The 19080-nt window shown below is 41.1% G+C and overlaps 1 protein-coding gene across 6 annotated transcripts in view; it reads right to left on the reverse strand.

The window, feature by feature from the left end:
- The window catches only part of FRY (FRY microtubule binding protein), a 392912-nt gene that overhangs the window by 233034 nt on the left and 140798 nt on the right, over positions 1-19080 (reverse strand). For all 6 annotated transcript variants that reach the window (XM_050937091.1, XM_050937094.1, XM_050937090.1 and 3 more), the window contains one exon: positions 16479-16678. In XM_050937091.1, coding sequence (XP_050793048.1) covers positions 16479-16678 — 200 coding nt within the window. The remainder of the gene's footprint in view (positions 1-16478; positions 16679-19080) is intronic.

Consider the following 19080-nt stretch of genomic DNA (forward strand, 5'->3'; position numbering starts at 1 on the left):
GCCCAGATCTCTCAGTTAAATGCACAGTCTCTCTTGAAACTGTTGAAAAGTATCAGAGGCGTAGCCGTGTTAGTCTGGATCTGTAAAAGCAGATCCAAAACGTCTGTTAGTCTATAAGGTGCCACAGGATTCTTTGCTGCTTTTGTTGAAAAGTAGGTGATTAATGTCCTGTGTATTCAAAATCTCTTTCTAAATCACCTGATCACATAACTTTTTAAAAAAATCACTATTTCAGTGCAATGGCATTAGAATGCTTGAGCTTGCCCTGATGCTCTGCTAAGCGCCTATTAATAACCAGATACTGTCTGTAGTGCCATGTATTAGGGATAATGGTGCTCAGACAGTGAAATGAACAAAACTGGCCGTGGAATATAATTTTTGCAATACTACACAGATGTGATGCTTTCTTGAGGTGCTGGGACTATGGATGATCTTGTTAGCTCATCTCCAGTGTGAAGGAGTCTATCTTGTGGTAGATGGGTGTCAGCTCCAGTACAATACCAGTACAATCGTTTCCACCACTCAAGCACTCTACTCAGTCCTATCCTGGCCTTGCAGGTCAGCATTAGGAGCACCTCAATCTTTGGAGAGCATTCTTCTGCAGTATCCAGCCTCTCTCACTGGAGCAATCACCAAACTCTCTGTCTACAACACCAGCCTGTTAGCTCAGCTGAGGATGCACACTTTAATATTACAGCACTGAGATGAATTTATAGTAAAACCAAGAATAAATTTATTAATAAAAACAGAAATTTAAGAGATACTAAGCAAAGGTAATCAAAACAGAAATGGTTACAAAAAAACCCAAAGGAATAACACACTTCTAAGAGACTACATTATAACCTTAGCAGGCTCCAATCTCTGTCTACAGCAGTTTTTTCTCACTTACAGCTAATTCTTAGTGTCACCAATCAACATGGCTGGGGATCTATCATTCATGGATGCAAAGAGCACTGACCTCTTTGTTCCCTCAGTGATGGGTAACAAAAGGGTTCCTTCCCCTGCTTCTTATAGTTCAGAAAATCTTTGAAATATATTCTTTTGATGTGTACATCAAGACAAAGTTCTCCCCAACTAGTATGCAGGCACAATGCTACCCATGCTGTTTCTTTTCACACTACTCTTAATTTGCTCCTCCTGTTTTCCTCTGATACAAATAAACCTTCCATTGTCTCTGACTTCACCACGATCAGGTTACATTAGCAACAGGGAGATAACCACCTGCCCTCCTGTCTGGAAGCATCATATCAGTAAGTATCCATAATTTCTCATATAGTGTTAATACATACATTTCACAATGATATTAATTACCAGTGTGTAACTGGCTTCCTTTTGATAGATCATACAACATTCTTTATAGATAAACTCTATGACAGCAATGTGTCAGGCATAGTGAGTTTGTCAGGCCTGCAAGAGTTGCTGACACAGTGCAGTGAATCACCAATGGGCCTCTGTGTCACAACATATGGCAAAATAAAATATCAACCAAAAGCAGAACAAAATGGACACGAACATAATTTAATGTTCATGTTTCCACGAAAACATCAAATTTGTATTATACAAAATTATAAAAACCAAAACTGTCAAAGAAGAATTTCCTTTTGAAAAGTATAAAAAAATGCAACGATAACTTCAACAGGCTCCCTTATACATACTTCAGATAGAGGAAACTGGTGATTACTTATTTCTGAGTCCATATGAGGGATGCCATATAAATGTGACAATATTATAATATCCCCAAAATACTGTTTACTTTAGTAAAATCAAGTCAACATACGTTTCAGTTATAGTTATTACACTGAAACCGAGGAATGCTGGTACAAAGAGGATGGCTTTAAAGTTTAATTGATCAATGTCATGAAATTATCCCTCCTCCTATTCATGAAGTCATTCGTCTTTTTAAAAATCCTTCTATTTTACTCATGAGGATAAATGGAATGATAAGCTTGGTCCCATCTATTGTATTACAGGATTTAAAAATCGTGAGAGAGCTACAATTCTGCTTTATGTACAGGTTTTTACTCTCTAGTTCCCAGTCTTACTACTCTGGTATCCATTTCACCAGCATTCCAAGAAAGTAATCTAATATTGTTCTAAATCAGTGATAGATTATGCCGTCACCTGACATATTACAGGTTCACTTTTGTCTCCAGTCACTATATTCTTGATAAGTGGTGTATTACACATACCTTCTACTAACAACATTTTTAATGTGAATGTTCAGAAGTTCTATCCATGAGAATAATTAATTTTAAGTAATTGAAGGATCAGAAAAAATTGATCAAACATGCCCAAGTGTCAAATTAATACTCAGTATTCATGCTAAAGCAAACGTGGCGTAAACTGTAAACGTATTTGAGAGAGAAACAAGATTACTATATTAGAAACTATTCTTGAACCCACTAGGTGTGCAATGCAAGAATGAACAATGTAACAGTTTCAGTAACGACGACTCACTAAGAACTTCTTACTGTGTCGGTGTTTCTTCCATATCCTGTAAATAAAGGAAGTCTCTCAAAAATAACACGCGAGTCGTAGTACTTTATAACCTCATTCAAATCTGAATGTCAAAACAGAGTGAGACACCTTTTTTTAAAATGAAAGCTGAGATCTTCACCATATATTTAGCCCTCTTTAAAAGTCCACTACAAGCAGCCTAGCAGAGGAGTCTGACATTCCTAGTTCACCAATGAACACTTCACTGATATGCCTTTTTCCAACGTAAAGTTTGCCACGTGCTCAAGTTCGCATCAAGAATTTTTAGAAGTTTCTAGGACAAGCTGCTTTTGAGATAGGATGTATGTAAAAAGAAGCATTAGAACACTTTTAAAAACATGATTCAACTATTTATTCTAAATCCCATATTTTTAAAAGAGCTTATCGAAATCACCTCAAGTTTGGCCACTAAATACACATGCAAAGTCTATTCTATAGGGAGGGTCTGTGGGGGGAGGGCAGTGGGTCCAAAAGTCCCTTACCACACCCTCTGGTGTTGGCAGTGTGTGATGCCCTCCAGTCAAGACCTGCAGAGAAGCAAAGGGGGGTGTGGAGGAAGTCTTCTGAGAGGACTTGAAGTACTCTGAAACCTTCCAGGGTTTCCACAGGAAAGATGGGTGACACCTACTAAGCTAGACACGCATGTAAGCTATTTAATGTTTTCTAGATATGTTTTCTCCGCAATGCTTTTGTTCTGAATAAATAGAACAGGTGGGTTCTGCCTGATAATGATCCAGAGCAGTGCGGACTGACGCACCTTCACTTTCATCATCTGAGTCAGATGCCACCAACTGAAGGTTGATTTTCTTTTTTGGTGGTTTGGTTTCTGTAGTTTCCACATTGGAGTGTCACTTTTTAAAGATTTCTGACAGCATATTCTATACCTTGTCCCTCTTCGATTTTGGAAGGCACTTCAGAGTCTTAAACCTTGGGTCAAGTGCTGTAGCTATCTTTAGAAATCTCATATTGGTACCTTCCTTGTGTTCTGTCAAATCTACAGTGAAAGTGTTCTTAAATTGAACAACATACGCTGGTTCGTCATCCGAGACTGCCATAACACGAAATATATGGCAGAATGTGGGGAAAACTGCGGAGCAGGAAACATACAATTTTCCCCCAAGGAATTAAGTCACAAATTTAATTAACACTTTTTTTTGTAATGAGCATCATCAGCATGGAAGCATGTCTTCTGGAATAGTGGTTGAAGAATGAAGGGCAGATAAATACCTTGCAACAATGGCTACAACAGTACCATGCGAATGCCTGTTCTTTCAGGTGAGATTGTAAATAAAGAGCGGACAGCATTATCTCCCGTAAAGGTAAATAAACTTGTTTGTCTTAGCAATTGGCTGAACAAGAAATAGAAGTGAGTGGACTTGTAGGCTATAAAGTTTTACATTGCTTGTTTCTGAGTGCACTTAAGTAAAAAAAAATTTGACATTTGTAAGTTGCATTTTCACGATAAAGAGATTGCACTACAGTACCTGTATGAAATGAACTGAATAATATATTTCTTTTATCGTTTTTTACAGTGCACATATTTGTAGTAGAAAATAATAATATAAAGTGAGCACTGTACACTTTGTATTTTGTGTTGTAATTGAAATCATATATTTGAAAATGTAGAAAAACATCCAAAAATATTTATAATAAATTTCCATTTGTATTCTATTATTGTTTAAAAGTACAATTAAAACTGTGATTAATTGTGACTTTTTTAAATCTAGTTAATTTGTTTTGCGTTAATCGCTTGAGTTAACTGTGATTAATTGACACCCCTAATAATAATCACAATTAAGAAATACATTCTTGAATCATGCCATGTGAGCACAGATGGTTATAGACTCATGGTGGAAGAAATACAGCATATCTGTAGCATTTTAAAGAATATGCTTCCAAGGAAAATATTTATATTTTTCATTGATTAAATTTTTCGATAAAGGGCAAAAATGCACTTTACAAGATTCCATTAAGTGTCACTTCACTCAAACAATGTTACCTTGATTTCTTCCTTTGAGCTCCCATACACTGAACTGATAGCTGGAGTAGAGGCAAGGTATAAAGACTGTTTACAGAATAATATATATTCGATAATAGTTGCAGCCAGTGCAATGTGCCTACTCTGTGAATAAATAGGAGACTCCAGGCTCTTATGTTTTCAAGCCATTTATGATGACTTAAATGTAAAAAACTTCAATTGTTATTATGTGACATTATATGTGAGTACAAAGCGGTGATGTTTCATTCGATCTGTTGGTATTTTACCTTTACAAAAGAGAAAAGATTGCATAGTGGTTGAATGTAAAATACACGTGATATTGTTCTAATCTGCACAAAACACGCCCAAACAACAGAGCTTCTACCCTCAAAAACCTGCTATCTTATCTTCTTTCAAATTTCTCCTTAACTCATTTCTGCTGTGATGCCTATAGAACACTGACAGCCTGATAATGACTTCACCACAACTAAAGTGGGGCAGATTTTGTCTGGGGCTTAGCCAAAGAAGGGCAGCTCTGCTTTTTTGCGGGGGGGGCGGGGGTGTGTGTGTGTCAAAAACTGCTGTAAAAAGGTGCTCAGTGGTCAGCTTTGCAGCAGTCTCTCTCTCTCACACACACACACACACACACACACACACACACACACACACACACACACACACACACACACACGGAATGTGCATAAAGGTATGAAACCTGGGTGGGGCAAGGAAGCCAGCATGTCTCTAGGGAAGCAGCAATCAGGATTTTTTAAGCAGCATGGCTTCAGGGGCACAGAGAAGGGTGAGCTCAGAAAAACAGGGGGCTGTTCCCCCCCTCCATCCCCGGAGGCAGGGAAGGGCAGGCAGAGAAAAATTGCAAGTAGGACACATGGGGGGGGATGAGTTAACAAGTAAAGCTCAGCCTCTACTGTAGTCAGGAGACAGCCTGGCTTCAGGCTCTCAGCATCCAAAACAATCAAAGGGCATTGGAAGAGGGAAGGGAAGGGAAGGAGAGGGAAGGGAATTTAACTGCTTCATGTACCAGAGAGCAGTTTGCTGCTCTGGTGCCTGTACCTTTTCTGGAAAGGGAACAAGCAGGCAGCAGCTGCAGCACAGGGCAGTCCCAACGGAGCCAAGGGCTGGAAGGAGATCCAAGGGAGACAGTATTGCAGCAGGGATGGGAGTGCTCACAAGTACGGGGGCTGCTAATGCCCAGGACATAACCCAGGGCAGCTTCATGAACTGAGGGAGGGAAATGACCAAGGGGAAGCGTTCACACATGCAGGTGGGCAGGCTGTGTGGATTATTGGGGTAGTCAGCAGAGCTGTGCAGCAAATGGTCAGTAAAGTGGTTTCTGAGGTTTTCTCCACAGCATTACAGCGCTTCCAAAGGGCACATGGTCACCTAGAACTAGGAAGTTCTCTTCCACTGAATACAAGGGATGGCAGTAATTCTGATCACAGGGGTGAGTGTGATCTGAACCACACAGAGTATGGGGACATGGATGGCAGAGGTGATATCCGGCCTTCCAGCCTGGCAAGGAGTGGCAGCTGCAAGGGCCACAGCAAGATGCAGGATAGTGCTCAACCAGGCACTCAGTGAGTTCACCTGAGGGGGACAGGAGTGAGCCTATCGAGGTAGTAAATACTTTGGGCCCAGGAGTGGGAGGTCCAGAAGCCTGGGCAGACCCACCTAGGGGTAGCACCTTCAGTGAGGGCACTGATGGTATTACACAGCTGCTGCAAGCTAATTTGTATTTACTACAGCAGCTTCAGGCAGGTAGGTGTGAGGGGTCTGCACAGGGTGACAGGGTAGGCCTAGCCAGCAGTGGCTCCAGGCACTAGCGCTCCAAGCGCGTGCCTGGGGCGGCAATCCATGGAGGGCGCCCTGCTGGTTCCTGTGAGGGTGGCAGTCAGGCAGCCTTTGGCGGAGTGCCTGCAGGAGGTCCGCCGGTCCCGCGGATTCAGCGGCAGGTACGCCAAAGCCATGGGACCGGCAGACCTCCTTCAGGCACGCTGTCGAATCCATGGGACCGGGGACCCTCCTGCAGGCACGTCGCCGAATCCGCAGGACTGGGGACCTCCCACAGGTGCGCCACCGAAGGCAGCCTGCTTGCCATGCTTGGGGCAGCAAAAAAACTAGAGCCGCCTCTGGGCCCAGCATGGGCTCAACTTTGGGCAGCAGGACAGGGGCAGGCCCCCGGCAAAGGTAACGAAGCCTGTGTTGGGAACGAACTCCCTGGGCACATGGGGACTCATCAACCATCACGGCATGTAACCTCATGGGACAGAGAAGAGACTCCCAAGGGATCTATGAGGGAGCAGGGCTTTGTGGAACTCCCTCCATGCAGTCCTGATTATGGTTATGCCAGGGTGGCTGACCTGATGGGAGTTCACCTATTCAGTACAACTAAATATAAAATCCTCAGAGGCGAATATGTGGATATATTATCCCTATTGCACAGGGAGGTGCCGACAGACAGTAAACATGGGCAAGGCAAGCAAAACAGCAAGCTGCCCAAGATACCAAGGGTGCCTAAAACATGGGAAAATTGGGAGGCTGCCTTCCTCATTTATGCAGGTGTTATAGTACAGGCCTACCCAGAGAGGAGCCCTGCCTTGGTTAAGTATATGGATATAATTAGGCGGGCACACAACATGTATGGGGGCATGTCCTGGTTTAATTGTGATCAGCAGTTAACTGGAGTAAGGTGTGACATACCTCATCACACACTGTGGTTGAAGTGGATGACACCAAGAGCGCCAGGAGTTCACACGAACAGTGGTTTGTTCATACCACAACAAGCTTGGGAGGGGATCCAGGCACATAATAGTATTTGCTGGGGCATTTAATGATGATGGTTGTTTTCACAACCCCTGTAGGCACAGACATATTTGCGAGACATGTTTTAGGACCAATTTAGCCCATTCTTGCCAGACTGGAAACGGAAGATCACTGGGAGGAAACAGGAATGGAGGTGGCGCAAGTGTCAACTGCAGGGGTGGAACAGGGTCTGGTACACACAGCACAAGCTGGGGACGGGGACAAGTGGGGGGGTGGCGCAATAGGCATGGGCTCCAACGCCAGTTAGATCGGATGTGTTATGGGTTCTCCTATGGGATTATCTTTACAGGGCAGATGGGGCATATTAGTGGGAAGGGTTTACAGCAGGATTTCGGATCCCTTTTGTGGGAAATAGAATTCATTTGATGTCAAAAAATTTTAAGTCAGTAACTGGGATAAGACATATTGTTCAAAAGAGATTGCACAAGAATTAAAGGAGGGCAGGATAGCTGGGCCATTTAATCAATTGTCTATAGCACATTTGAGAGTTTCTCCCCTGGGGTTGGTCCCCAAGAAGACCCCAGGGACATATTGATTTATTCATCGCCTGTCACACTCACAAGGTAGCTTTGTTAATGAAAAGGCTATGCCCATGGGCTGTTCAGTATCCTGTGCAGCTTTTGAGAAATTCAGTACAATGTTGCATTGGGCAGTGATGCGGACAGCGGGACTAAACCAAGTGGTGCATTACTTGGATGATTTTGTTCGCAGGGTGAGCTGGGTCAAATGAGTGTGTTCACCTGTTGGACACATTTCAGGCCCTGGCTAAAGAGTTGGGGGTACCTCCAGCAGAGGAGAAAACAGAAGGCCCTTCCACTACATTGACCTACGTGGGCACTGAGCTGGACTCCAGGGAGGGTGTATCTTGGCTCCCTCAGGATAAGCTTCAGGAGCTAACAGGGTTGCTCCAGAGAGCACTGGGGGCTAAAAAACTCAGGCTGCAGGAACTGCAATCTATTTCGCGGCACCTGAACTTCGCTTGCAAGGTTGTTGCCTGGGGGCAGGCATTTTGGGCCTGGCTGGCAGCGGCAACAGCTGGCATAGCCAGGCCACACCATTACATACAGTCACTAGAGAGATAAAGGAAAACTTGGGGGTGTGGGAAAGTTTTCTGAGTCGATTTAATGGGGTATCATTGTGGAGAGAGGAATGGTTATTACAAAGGGGGTTAAAATCCGCTCAGATGTGGCAGGAGGAGCAGGTTTTGGGGTGTTTTATCAAGGCAACTGGTGTGCACAAAAATGGCCCACCACCTGGACATAAAACAAGGTTGTGCGTGACATGACCTTCTTGAATTTTTCCCCATTTTAGTTGCGGTGGTGATTTGGGGATCGGAGCTAGGTAAAAAAAGGGTGTGCTTCTGGCGCGACAACCTGGCAGTGGTACAGGTTATCAATTGCCAAACTTCCAGATCGCACAGGGTTATGAAGTTGGCAAGGGCTTTTGTTCTACAATGCTTAACCTTCAACATCTGTTTTTCTTCAAAGTACGTGCTGGGCATGGATGATGGCACAGCAGACGCCTTGCCTCATTTCCAGTTTGACAGATTTTGTAAGCTTACACCGGGCTAGCAGTGAACCTGAGCAGATGCCTCTGGCTCTCTGGAACTTTGGAATGTGATGTGGTTGGCGGAATGGAGATTTTTGGCTCCAGCTTACAAGTTGTTTCTTTTCTTTTCTTTTAAGGAGTCTTGTCAATTCCAGGATCCAAAAATGGGTCACTTATGGAGGGCGGTTGTTGCAGTACTGGGTTAAGGACAATGCAACTGCTGGTGCCCCTTGAGGATCACACGTGGGACAATGGGTTCTTTTTCCCCAGTAGGGCTGCTAGGCAACAGGCCATTTGGAGATGTTTGGAAACCCAGCGGGGTTGGGGGGGGGGGGGGCAGCCAAGCAAATTGTTGTGCCTCCTCATGGCAGATGTTCAGAGCATGTACTCCACAGTGAGGGCAGCCAGTGACCAGACAAATGGCCTGGTAAAGGAGTTAAAAGGAGGTACTGGATAATGGAACAGAAAGGAGGGGGTTGGGGACTCCTATGATTGGTACGGGTGGAAGCCAACCCCCACCCCGTTCTTATAGCCCTCCTTAACCCTCTTATGAGGGTGGTGGATGGTAAAGTCCAAGCCATGGCTCGGCTGGGGGACCTGGATAGAAAGAAGTGGGGCTGGTAGAAGCCCCGGAGAATTGATTTGAATAAGCGTGGATTTGCCTGCACTGAACACTTTATCTGCCGGGTAGTCCCAGACATCTATATAATGAAGTTGCAGCCTGATTAAAACCCATAATAAGTCACCTGTCCTTCTTGCGGTATACCCAGACAACAGGCAGGCAGTACTTTGTGCACATCGCTAGTCTTTACAAAAACATGCTCATGTTATTTTTACCTCATGCTCCCTCTTCCTGCCCCCGCCAGTTTGCTCATCTACTACTCCTGTCTCATACTGAGGTAAGTCAGACTGTAAACTCTTTGGGGCAGGGACTGTCTTCTTACTATGTTTGTACAACTTCCAGCACAGTGCCCTTCTTCCTCCTAATTCCTGACTGGGGCCTCCAGGTATTACTGTAATACAAATAAAGAAATAAACTGTTTAATCAGAATTACAGTTAGTTGCACCAGCACCATCAGTTTTTCATGTCAAAGGCCTTATAAATTTATGCTGTCAGCTTTTTATTGGCAGAATGCATGGATACTTTAGTAACCCTAGTTGTCAAGGGACTCAGATCCCTTCTGAGTTCAGTGTCAAGACACAGCTCTTGAATTTGAAGTTCTAGAAGAGACTCACTTCAGAATGATTGCTGTAGAAAAGCAAAATGGAAGTTCACAAGCAGCTAAATTATTGGTTAGTAAACCTCTGTCAATGCCTTAATTTATTACACTTCATCGCTGTCTACAACTACATAAATACTGTAGAAAGCAGTTTGAAGACAGGCCTTCTAATGCTGAGAATAAAAACAGATATGTAAATATGGAGTACTACAGAATAAATTATCACCCAAAGTGATCAAGTATAAAGATGAAAACTAATTTTTTATGCCTTTTCCTATTCTTTGTATGTTAGTTGAGATAATACATTTTATAATTTGAAAGAGCAAAATGACCTCCCTGTCTCCCTAATTCTAAGCTAATTATAAGACTACCAGTGCAGGAAAAATGATCAAGGGGTAATGAGCACAAATTGCCAAATTATGGTTTTGGAAGTGAAGCGATGCAAAGAAAGAGATTTCAAAATAAACAATCACAAATACACATAGTGCAATCAACTGGAAAAAATGGCCTCCAGGAAATATGGTTAAAGTTCATTACAGGGGAGGTTCAATAACTGTTTAAAAACAATAAATTATTAGAGAAAATTGCCAGTAAGAAAAGTTCTATCATACACTTAACTGAATATGATTTTATAAACTGGAAAGCATTTTTTAAAATTAATTCTGCTGTCAAATACATTTGACTTAGAGCCATACAACGCTGCAATATTTTAAAGCCATTAATATTAGATATAAATGACTAAATAATTAGCCATGTGTTTGTGAATGTAATATGCTTATTAAGAACCCTGCTAAACTTTGCGGATCAAAACAAGGTAAAGAGGATGCCCTGCAATTCTAAACAAAATCCTTTCTAGTTAAAGCACAAAGAAAGATCAACATCTAAAACCAAAAGGTGTCAAGTCTAATTTGCACTATCTTGCTAAGGTCTTAAAGATGGATATTCTACATTTTCTTCGTGTCTATAAAACATACTGAATAGAAAGATTGTCCTCATGATGATCAAAGCCTGCTTCAGTAGTCAAAAAGTCAAAAACATAATTGGCTGAATCTGAATCTTGGTATGGTCAGTGTAGAAAGAAAGAGAAGTGGCTCTGCCCCATGTATCCTCTCCTGCTGGAGTTCTGCTGTCCCAATCCAGATTTTATGGGGTAACTAAGGGAGGCATTGTGGAGTGCACTGTGCCACTGTTCTAACAAGAAACACTACTGTGTGTCCCCTTCCAGTGTTTGCTGCTGATGGCAGCATATCGATAAGCCCTATGGAAGGATTGTGTAGTTAATGTGACTCACAAACATGCATATGCTGCATAAGGTGTCATCTTTGAGTAGAACGTGCTACATGCACTAGCATGTTCCTTGATTCCTCCACCTTGTGTCTGAGCACATCCTTTGTCCCACAGGCACCAAAACATATGCTTTGATACTGAACAGGGACAGCTATTATTTATGTGGTGAATGGTGGCGTATAGCATATGTTCTTGTTATTTATAATTTGTGTTAAGGTAGCGCCTAGCGGGCTCAATCAGAATTGAGTTCCCATTATGATAGGCTCTGTAGAAATGCAGAGTATGAGACAGTCCCTGTCCCAAAGAGCTCAGAATCTAAATGAACAAGACAGAGAACATTAAATAAACTGACAACATACAAGCCAAATGTTAAAAATACAAAATCTGGTAGTTCCCTTTTTTGGTAAAATATGTACAATTTTGGATTGATACATTGACCCAGAACCTCAGATGTTCACACGAGGCTCTCATTGAACTCAATGGAACTGCAAACACGTACTAGGGCAGTAATAGTTTATACTGTTGTCATAAACAGATGGTTAAGAGTTAATGTCTCTTTTACCTGTAAAGGGTTAAGAAGCTCAGTAAACCTGGCTGACACCTGACCAGAGGACCAATAAGGGGACAAGATACTTTCAAATCTTGGCGGAGGGAAGTCTTTGTTTGTGCTTTTTGTTTTGTTCGTTGTTCGCTCTTGGGACTAAGAGGGACCAGATGTACATCCAGGTTCTCCAAATCTTTCTGAATCAGTCTTTCATGTTTCAAAATTGTAAGTAATAGCCAGGCAAGGCGGATTAGTCTTATGTTTGTTTTCTCAACTTGTGAATGTTTCTTTTTGCTGGAAGGATTTTTACCTCTGTTTGCTGTAACTTTGAATCTAAGGCTGGGGGGAGAGTCCTTCTGGTCTATATGAATCTAAGTACCCTGTAAAGCATTTCCATCCTGATTTTACAGAGATAATTTTTACTTTTTTCTTTCTTTAATTAAAAGCTTTCTTTTAAGAATCTGATTGATTTTCCTTGTTTTAAGATCCAAGGGGACTGGGTCTGAACTCACCAGGGATTGGTGGGGGGAAAAGAAGGGGGATGGTTAATTCCTCCTTGTTTCAAGATCCAAGGAGTTTAAATCTGTGTTCACCAGGGAATTGGTGAAGCCTCCCAAGGCAACCCAGGGAGGGGAAAGTCGGGGGGGGGGGGGGTGGAAGGACAGGGAGTCTGCCAGACACTGAATTTCTGGCTGGTGGCAGCGTACCAGATCTAAGCTAGTAATTAAGCTTAGAAGGGTCCATGCAGGTCCCCCACATTTGTACTCTACAAGTTCAAAGTGGGGAAAAAACCTTGACAACTGTAATGGAAACACTACTGTCTGAAGTATGCAGGGAACTAGATACTACCCACTGATGCCATAGATGGGGAAAGAGGGCATAGGCTGCCTTGTCCCCATCACAAAACCTGCGTCAACAGTGGGAGAGGGGGTTGCTTTGGGATATGAATGGTTTTGCGTGCCAGTAATACATTTTAATGTTTTTTAGAAGGTCTCTCTCTGTCTGTATTATATGCATACGACAGTAAGCTAGTTAAAGTAAACAAGGTTTTCAAAATGTTTAAGAAGCTTCAATTAAATTAAATTAAAATGCTGATCTTATGCTGCTGGCCCGCTCGGTCCGCTGCCACCCTGGGGTTCCATTCACCTAGGCCGGCAGCAGGCTGAGTGGGACCGGCGACCGGGACCCCGGCTGGCAAGGGGCAAGCAGCCAGAAGCCAGGGGGGCGGTGCACGAGCTCCCATTTGGTGCTCAGGTTGGGGGTAGGGACGTGGGGGATGCAAGTGTCAGGTAGGGATGTGGGGTGTTTGTGGGCTTATAGAGGTGATTGCTGGGTTTGGCTTAGAACAGCCTCATTTTTGATCTTGTCCTGTCACTGATATGGAGCAGCTGAAGAAGCCAACAAGAATCTAAAATGTCAATCTGGTGTTCTCCAGCCTTCCTTGATGCCCATGTTTCACTTCCGTTCAATAGCACTGGTTTAACCGGGGTTGTATAATTTCCCATTTCCCAGCAAGCTTGATGTCCCAACATCCCTACAGAGACTGCTGAAGGGCTGAAACATTTGTCATTTACTGGATTCCATTGTTACTGTATTTGTAATACCTAAAGACGGTACTATCTTTCTGCAGAACTCCTGGTACTGAATGCTGGTGTTATGCATGCTAAATGTATACACTTTTGGAATGGTGCAACTTAGATAAATACTAATGATGATATTTGATATTAAAAGGCTCTGGTCTCTATTTCTCTCTACACTGCTGTACAAGAAGCAGCAGAAATACAGTAAAAGGTTTGTTGTGGCTTCTTGAGGACTGAAATAGTTTGGGCTTTGGTTTTTGCTGGAAGCTCGCATTGTACCACAATGAAACAACTGGAATGAGCATTAAGTGTCAGTGAATACTGCTGGTGTCTCTTTTATTGGGACTGGAAATTTTCTTGATCCATTTGAGACTTCTTTCTGGCAAATGGATTAAGATATAGCTCTCCACAAAGATAGGAACTTTCCAAGTGGTAAGGTAAGTTCCTAAATAACAATATACCTGAAATATATAATATTAGACAAACAGCAAGTTGCCATACAACAACTCTGTAAGTCTTCATCCTTTCTCATTTATTCAAATAATGAGCTGTTTCGTTTTTTTTGCATCTTAATCTACTTCCCAGCAGGAAGAAACTGAACCACAGAAACTGAACATAACTATTAGATTATTCAGTCTTTCCCCCCTCACCCACCATCAATTGAAGTGTGCTCTTTAAGGTACACTTATCAGTTTAAATCCAGTTTAAGTTTTTAAAAATTTTACTTTATTTATTTAGATTTTTTTCAATTGTGTCTACTGAATTCTCCACATGCACTAAAAAGATTACATTCTGAATTAATAATCAAAATGTATCAATACGATAGCAGAAAAATAGACCTCCCAAAAAATCTGCCCAACCCCAGAATTAATTCCACCACATCATTCATCAGTTCCCTAATCAATCCTAAACCTCTGAAAAGTCTGGGGAGACAAATGAATCTCACTGCATGTACTGAGGTCACTACATCTGGACTGTCGTGGACTAGGAGGGCAGGAAAGGGGAAAATAAATTTCAAATCAGAAGAATCAGAAGACCCTTCACACCAAAAATGACCTGCTCCCAGGCCCCTCCCATTTAAACCAGGAGACACTTTAGCTCAAAATATTCAGATGATCACAACTGCTGCTTTATCACAGAGAGAAAGAAAGGCAGTTTCTCAAGTAGATAGGACTCAAAACTTTTAGGACTTCATATGTCAAATTAACACTGCAGTCATGACCTAAGCACACATCACATTGGGAGCTTATAGCCTCAGGAGCCAAAAACCTGCATGGATGGTGTCTTTAAAGAATGCACTCTGAGTGAAATCCTATTTAGTAGGCAAAGTGCCACAGTCTGTAGTAGCTGCAGTGTCCAAATGGTGTGAAGATGTAGCCCTATTAAACAATGCAGTAAATGTAGTTTTGAGGTGACAAAGTCACAGACAGCCTTGATGAGGTCCATATTTCTTCCCCATCAAAAAAAAATACAGGAGGCAACATTCTTATGAAGTGCAATTGATAAAAGTATGCTTGGCAGACTACTCGGAAGCAGCCAGATATCCAACAGCTACGCTAGATTATAAACCCAAGCAAGAAACAGTGGGCATAAACCCTCACTCAGCATGCCAATATATTTTTAGCCATTTTCCCCAGTTTCTTCCATCTTGTAAGTATTACCTCAGTTCACGGAGGACAGGTCCATCAATGGCTATTAGCCAACATGGTCAAGGACATAACCCCATGCTCTGGGTGACCCTAAACCTCTGACTGCCAGAAGTTGGGACTGGACAAGAGGGAAAGGATCACTCAATAATTGCCCTGTTCTGTTCATTTCCTCTGAAGCATCTGGAACTGGCCGCTGTCAGAAGGCAGATGGACCAGATGGACAATTGTCCTGACACAGTATAGTCATTCTTATGTTCTTACGTCTATTCCTGTAACATTAAATGAAAGCACATGGTCAAGTGTTCAAGGGCTACATAAATGGTCTCAATATAGAGGTATTTCTCAGTATCCAGTCTCCTTTTAACTTCAGAATCCATCTTGTTGTTGCTTCTCTTATCTTGTGTAGCAATTTCATAACATTATTTTGCATTTTTATGTGTTTAAAAGTGTTCACTATAGGAAATGCAAAGATTGTTTGGTACCAAACTGCCTCTGCCATTCCCTCTTCCCAAGAAGAACTGTACCATGGTTGAGTCCTTTATTTTACTCTCTCTGATTTATTTGGAGAGATCTGGAAAGAAAAGTAAACTGGATCGTCTTCCTTCCCCCAAACAGTTTGCTTCATTTTACCATGCTGTGCTTAAAATTCTTTCCCAGTCTTTTACCTCTGACAAAACTATGTAACTATCTTCCATCTGCACAACATTACAGAGGGAAGAAATGTTTCTATGTACAACAAATCCTTCTAAATCTAAATAAAAAGACACAGCTAGTCACTTTTCATCAGAGACAAGACAATCTGGATTCCCTACCTTTAGGAATCTCTAGAATCCTAAAGATATGGGGTCTAAACAGATTTTCTAAATGTTCTAAACAGTGTTCTATAACAAAATGTTATAAAGGCACTACAAAAGTTTCCCAATTACTTAGAAATATAGGTCTCTAATTATTTGTAAGAGATGCTATTCCAGCTAAAATATGTGCTGCAAAACTATTACTGGCCTATTCAAGATTATAAAAAGGTAAATAAAATGCAATTTCTGGTTAAAGGTACAGAAGGCTAGTTGCATAATAATGACTACTCATATCTGGAAGATTAGGAATTATAACATTAGGTCAAGTGAAATAATTCTTAAAAGAGAAACCTACTATTATCATGAAAGTAAAATACAGGCTGTTGTACTATAGATTTTTATGTTTTAGCTTTTGAGAACTGTTTACATTTTGAAACCTCATTGAAATTTATATCATAATCTGAAACAGACTAGAAATTTCATAATAAACTCAACACTGATTTAACAATAAACTTTTTAGGATTTCCTTTGTACTCACCAGGGGCTCTGCCATGATGATGCGAATTTTGCGCTCAGCCTGAGTTGTAAAGTTAACAAATAAGCTCTTCAGGACATATTCGCCTGGTTTACTGTCTGGGTCAACACTGATGGGCAACATGGCTGGAGGTCCCTTCTCCCTTTGTGTGCCAGAAACAGGAGGAACTGGTGGTTTGATGTATCCGTTACCAACCGGAGAGGCTGAAATGTACAAGAAATATGTTTACTTTTGGCAACACCTGCATGTATTAGTTTTCTAAGACTATTCCAGTGTCTTATCAGTGAAACAAAGCAACAGATTAGATAATACTTAGTCCTGCCCTGAGTTCAGGGGACTGGACTAGATGACCTCTCGAGGTCCCTTCCAGTTCTATAATTCTATGATCATCAAGCCAACATACTATGTAAAAATAAATATTGAAAGTAAGTTGTGCACTTGTTGAACAAAAACGTGAAAGTTTATACTAGGTGCTATGGTCTACACATGATCTAGATTGTCACAAGAAACTGTAGATGACATCTTATATCTTATGACTGGATACAGTTTACTTTTCATTTTCCACTCTGAACTGTCTTTTACATGATAAGACCTGCCATCACTCAGCACTCTTAATAATACTCCAGTTTCTCATCATCTTATCTTCCATATAAGATCACTTTTGCTCAGTTGTCAACTCTTCTCTTTATTGTTATTCAAAATGCTCAACTCCCACAGACATCAGGAGTATAACTATTTGTATGTGTGTTAAAAACAGAATATAGAGTGCCTGATTTTCCTCTCACTTATAAATCAAGAATAAGTCCAGTGAGTTTCACCAGTATAAACCATATGCAAAAAGAGTCAGGACCCAAATATTTTCTCTGATACTGGACATCTATTATTTTATCAGTTTACCTGAAAGGATAAACACTTTTGTTTTATTAACATTATTTATCAACCTCATAAGCATGATGACAATGTGCTTTGTATTTAGCTCTGCTTCTGTTTCTTATAACAAACCAGAAGAGAAATAAAAACAAATGCCAATACTGTTTTTCTATGCATGAGAATCCTAAACTTAAACTCCCAAACTTATGCCAGAAGAGACTTAGTCCTCTATGGGGAAAAAGTGACATGTCTGATCTTGTGGCGTGATGCTGGCTGCATCCTCTGCTGTTCACTTTCCAGTTGGTATAAGATGTGGTATTATGAGTAGCTCTTGGAGCAGATCACCTGCCACACCTGCTGCAATTCATCAGAATACCTTTGAGCAGCTGTGGAGGTGGCGGCAGAGAGATTAAGAAATGATAATATACACAAGGCTGATATCACTTCCCAATCTTGCTGCAATCATAAGAGAAAAACACCAAAAAGCACATGCATCGCTTTTGTGTGCATCTTACCAGGTTAGAAAAAAAATGAGAACTGCAAATACAGAAGTAGATTTTTCAGATACCCAGTGATGGATACCACACATCTAAGATTAGAATCTGGCTCTTAGCATTCTATACCATATGCTCTTCTGGGACAAATTTGGTATCTTCTGCTGAAAGTTATTTTCAAATATTAACCATCTGAGTTTACCATAAAAATAGATGATATTTTATATGCTTAACATATGTTTCTACAAGGCGCTAAGCATCGTCAACACCCAATAATTTCAATGGCATTTGAGGATGCACAGGACCTGCCAGGCTGTGCTCAGAACCTTGCAGAATTAGGCCCAACAGTTTAGCACTGAAAATGATGGAAACTGCATTGCAGAACAGGGAACATTTTAAAAAGACCATTATATCATGTATATGCTAGCTAGACCAAAGTCAATTTACTCTTCTGTGCATGACAGAATAGCCATTACTCTTAAAAGGTGACAAATCTCCAATCCATATTGCTGTGCAGTGGGAATAAGCCTCTTAATTAACAAGATATGAGATCACATACAGCTCTAGTACAGCTATCACCAATTATTTTCTCCATCTAGCTTAACTTCCCATAAAGCTTACATTGATTATTGACTGTTAAAACATCATAATGAGAATTAAGCTATGCTGGGAATGTGATATTGTGCAAATAACAAATCATAAATAGAGCACTTCTACATTTTTGATACAAAATTGTTTCTAAAAAAGGAGTGCCTCATTTAGTTCAGCTATTCTAAACATCAACAGACTTCATAGTGTATTAAGAGAACAATTGGCAAAGAGTATAACTACAAATTCCTCTCCCATCATCATTTAGGATGGTATTATGAGGTATTATGAAGAATAATGGGATGCAACTGAACAAGGAAAATCTTATATTTAATATCAAATCTATTAGATGATGGAAGTGCCTCTCAAGATACATATAGAACCTCTGTCACTTGAGTCCTTTAGCAATGGATGAAACACTTTTAGTAAAGCTCTTTTCTGCAAAGATATTATGTAAAATAACATTGGGGTTCCAGGTTTATTGTGGCAATTTCTGACATTAAACTTGTTTAGTTTACAAGTAAAATGATCATTTTCTAACTGCCAGGTTCACATATTCAATCTCAGGACTGAAAGGCAACATCACCACCATTAAGATTTGACAACTCAAATTCTATCCTAATTTATACCTGTGCAACTAGTGTATGCAATTT

Source organism: Gopherus flavomarginatus, chromosome 1 (assembly GCF_025201925.1).
Source record: "Gopherus flavomarginatus isolate rGopFla2 chromosome 1, rGopFla2.mat.asm, whole genome shotgun sequence".
In the NCBI taxonomy this organism is placed as follows: domain Eukaryota; kingdom Metazoa; phylum Chordata; order Testudines; family Testudinidae; genus Gopherus; species Gopherus flavomarginatus.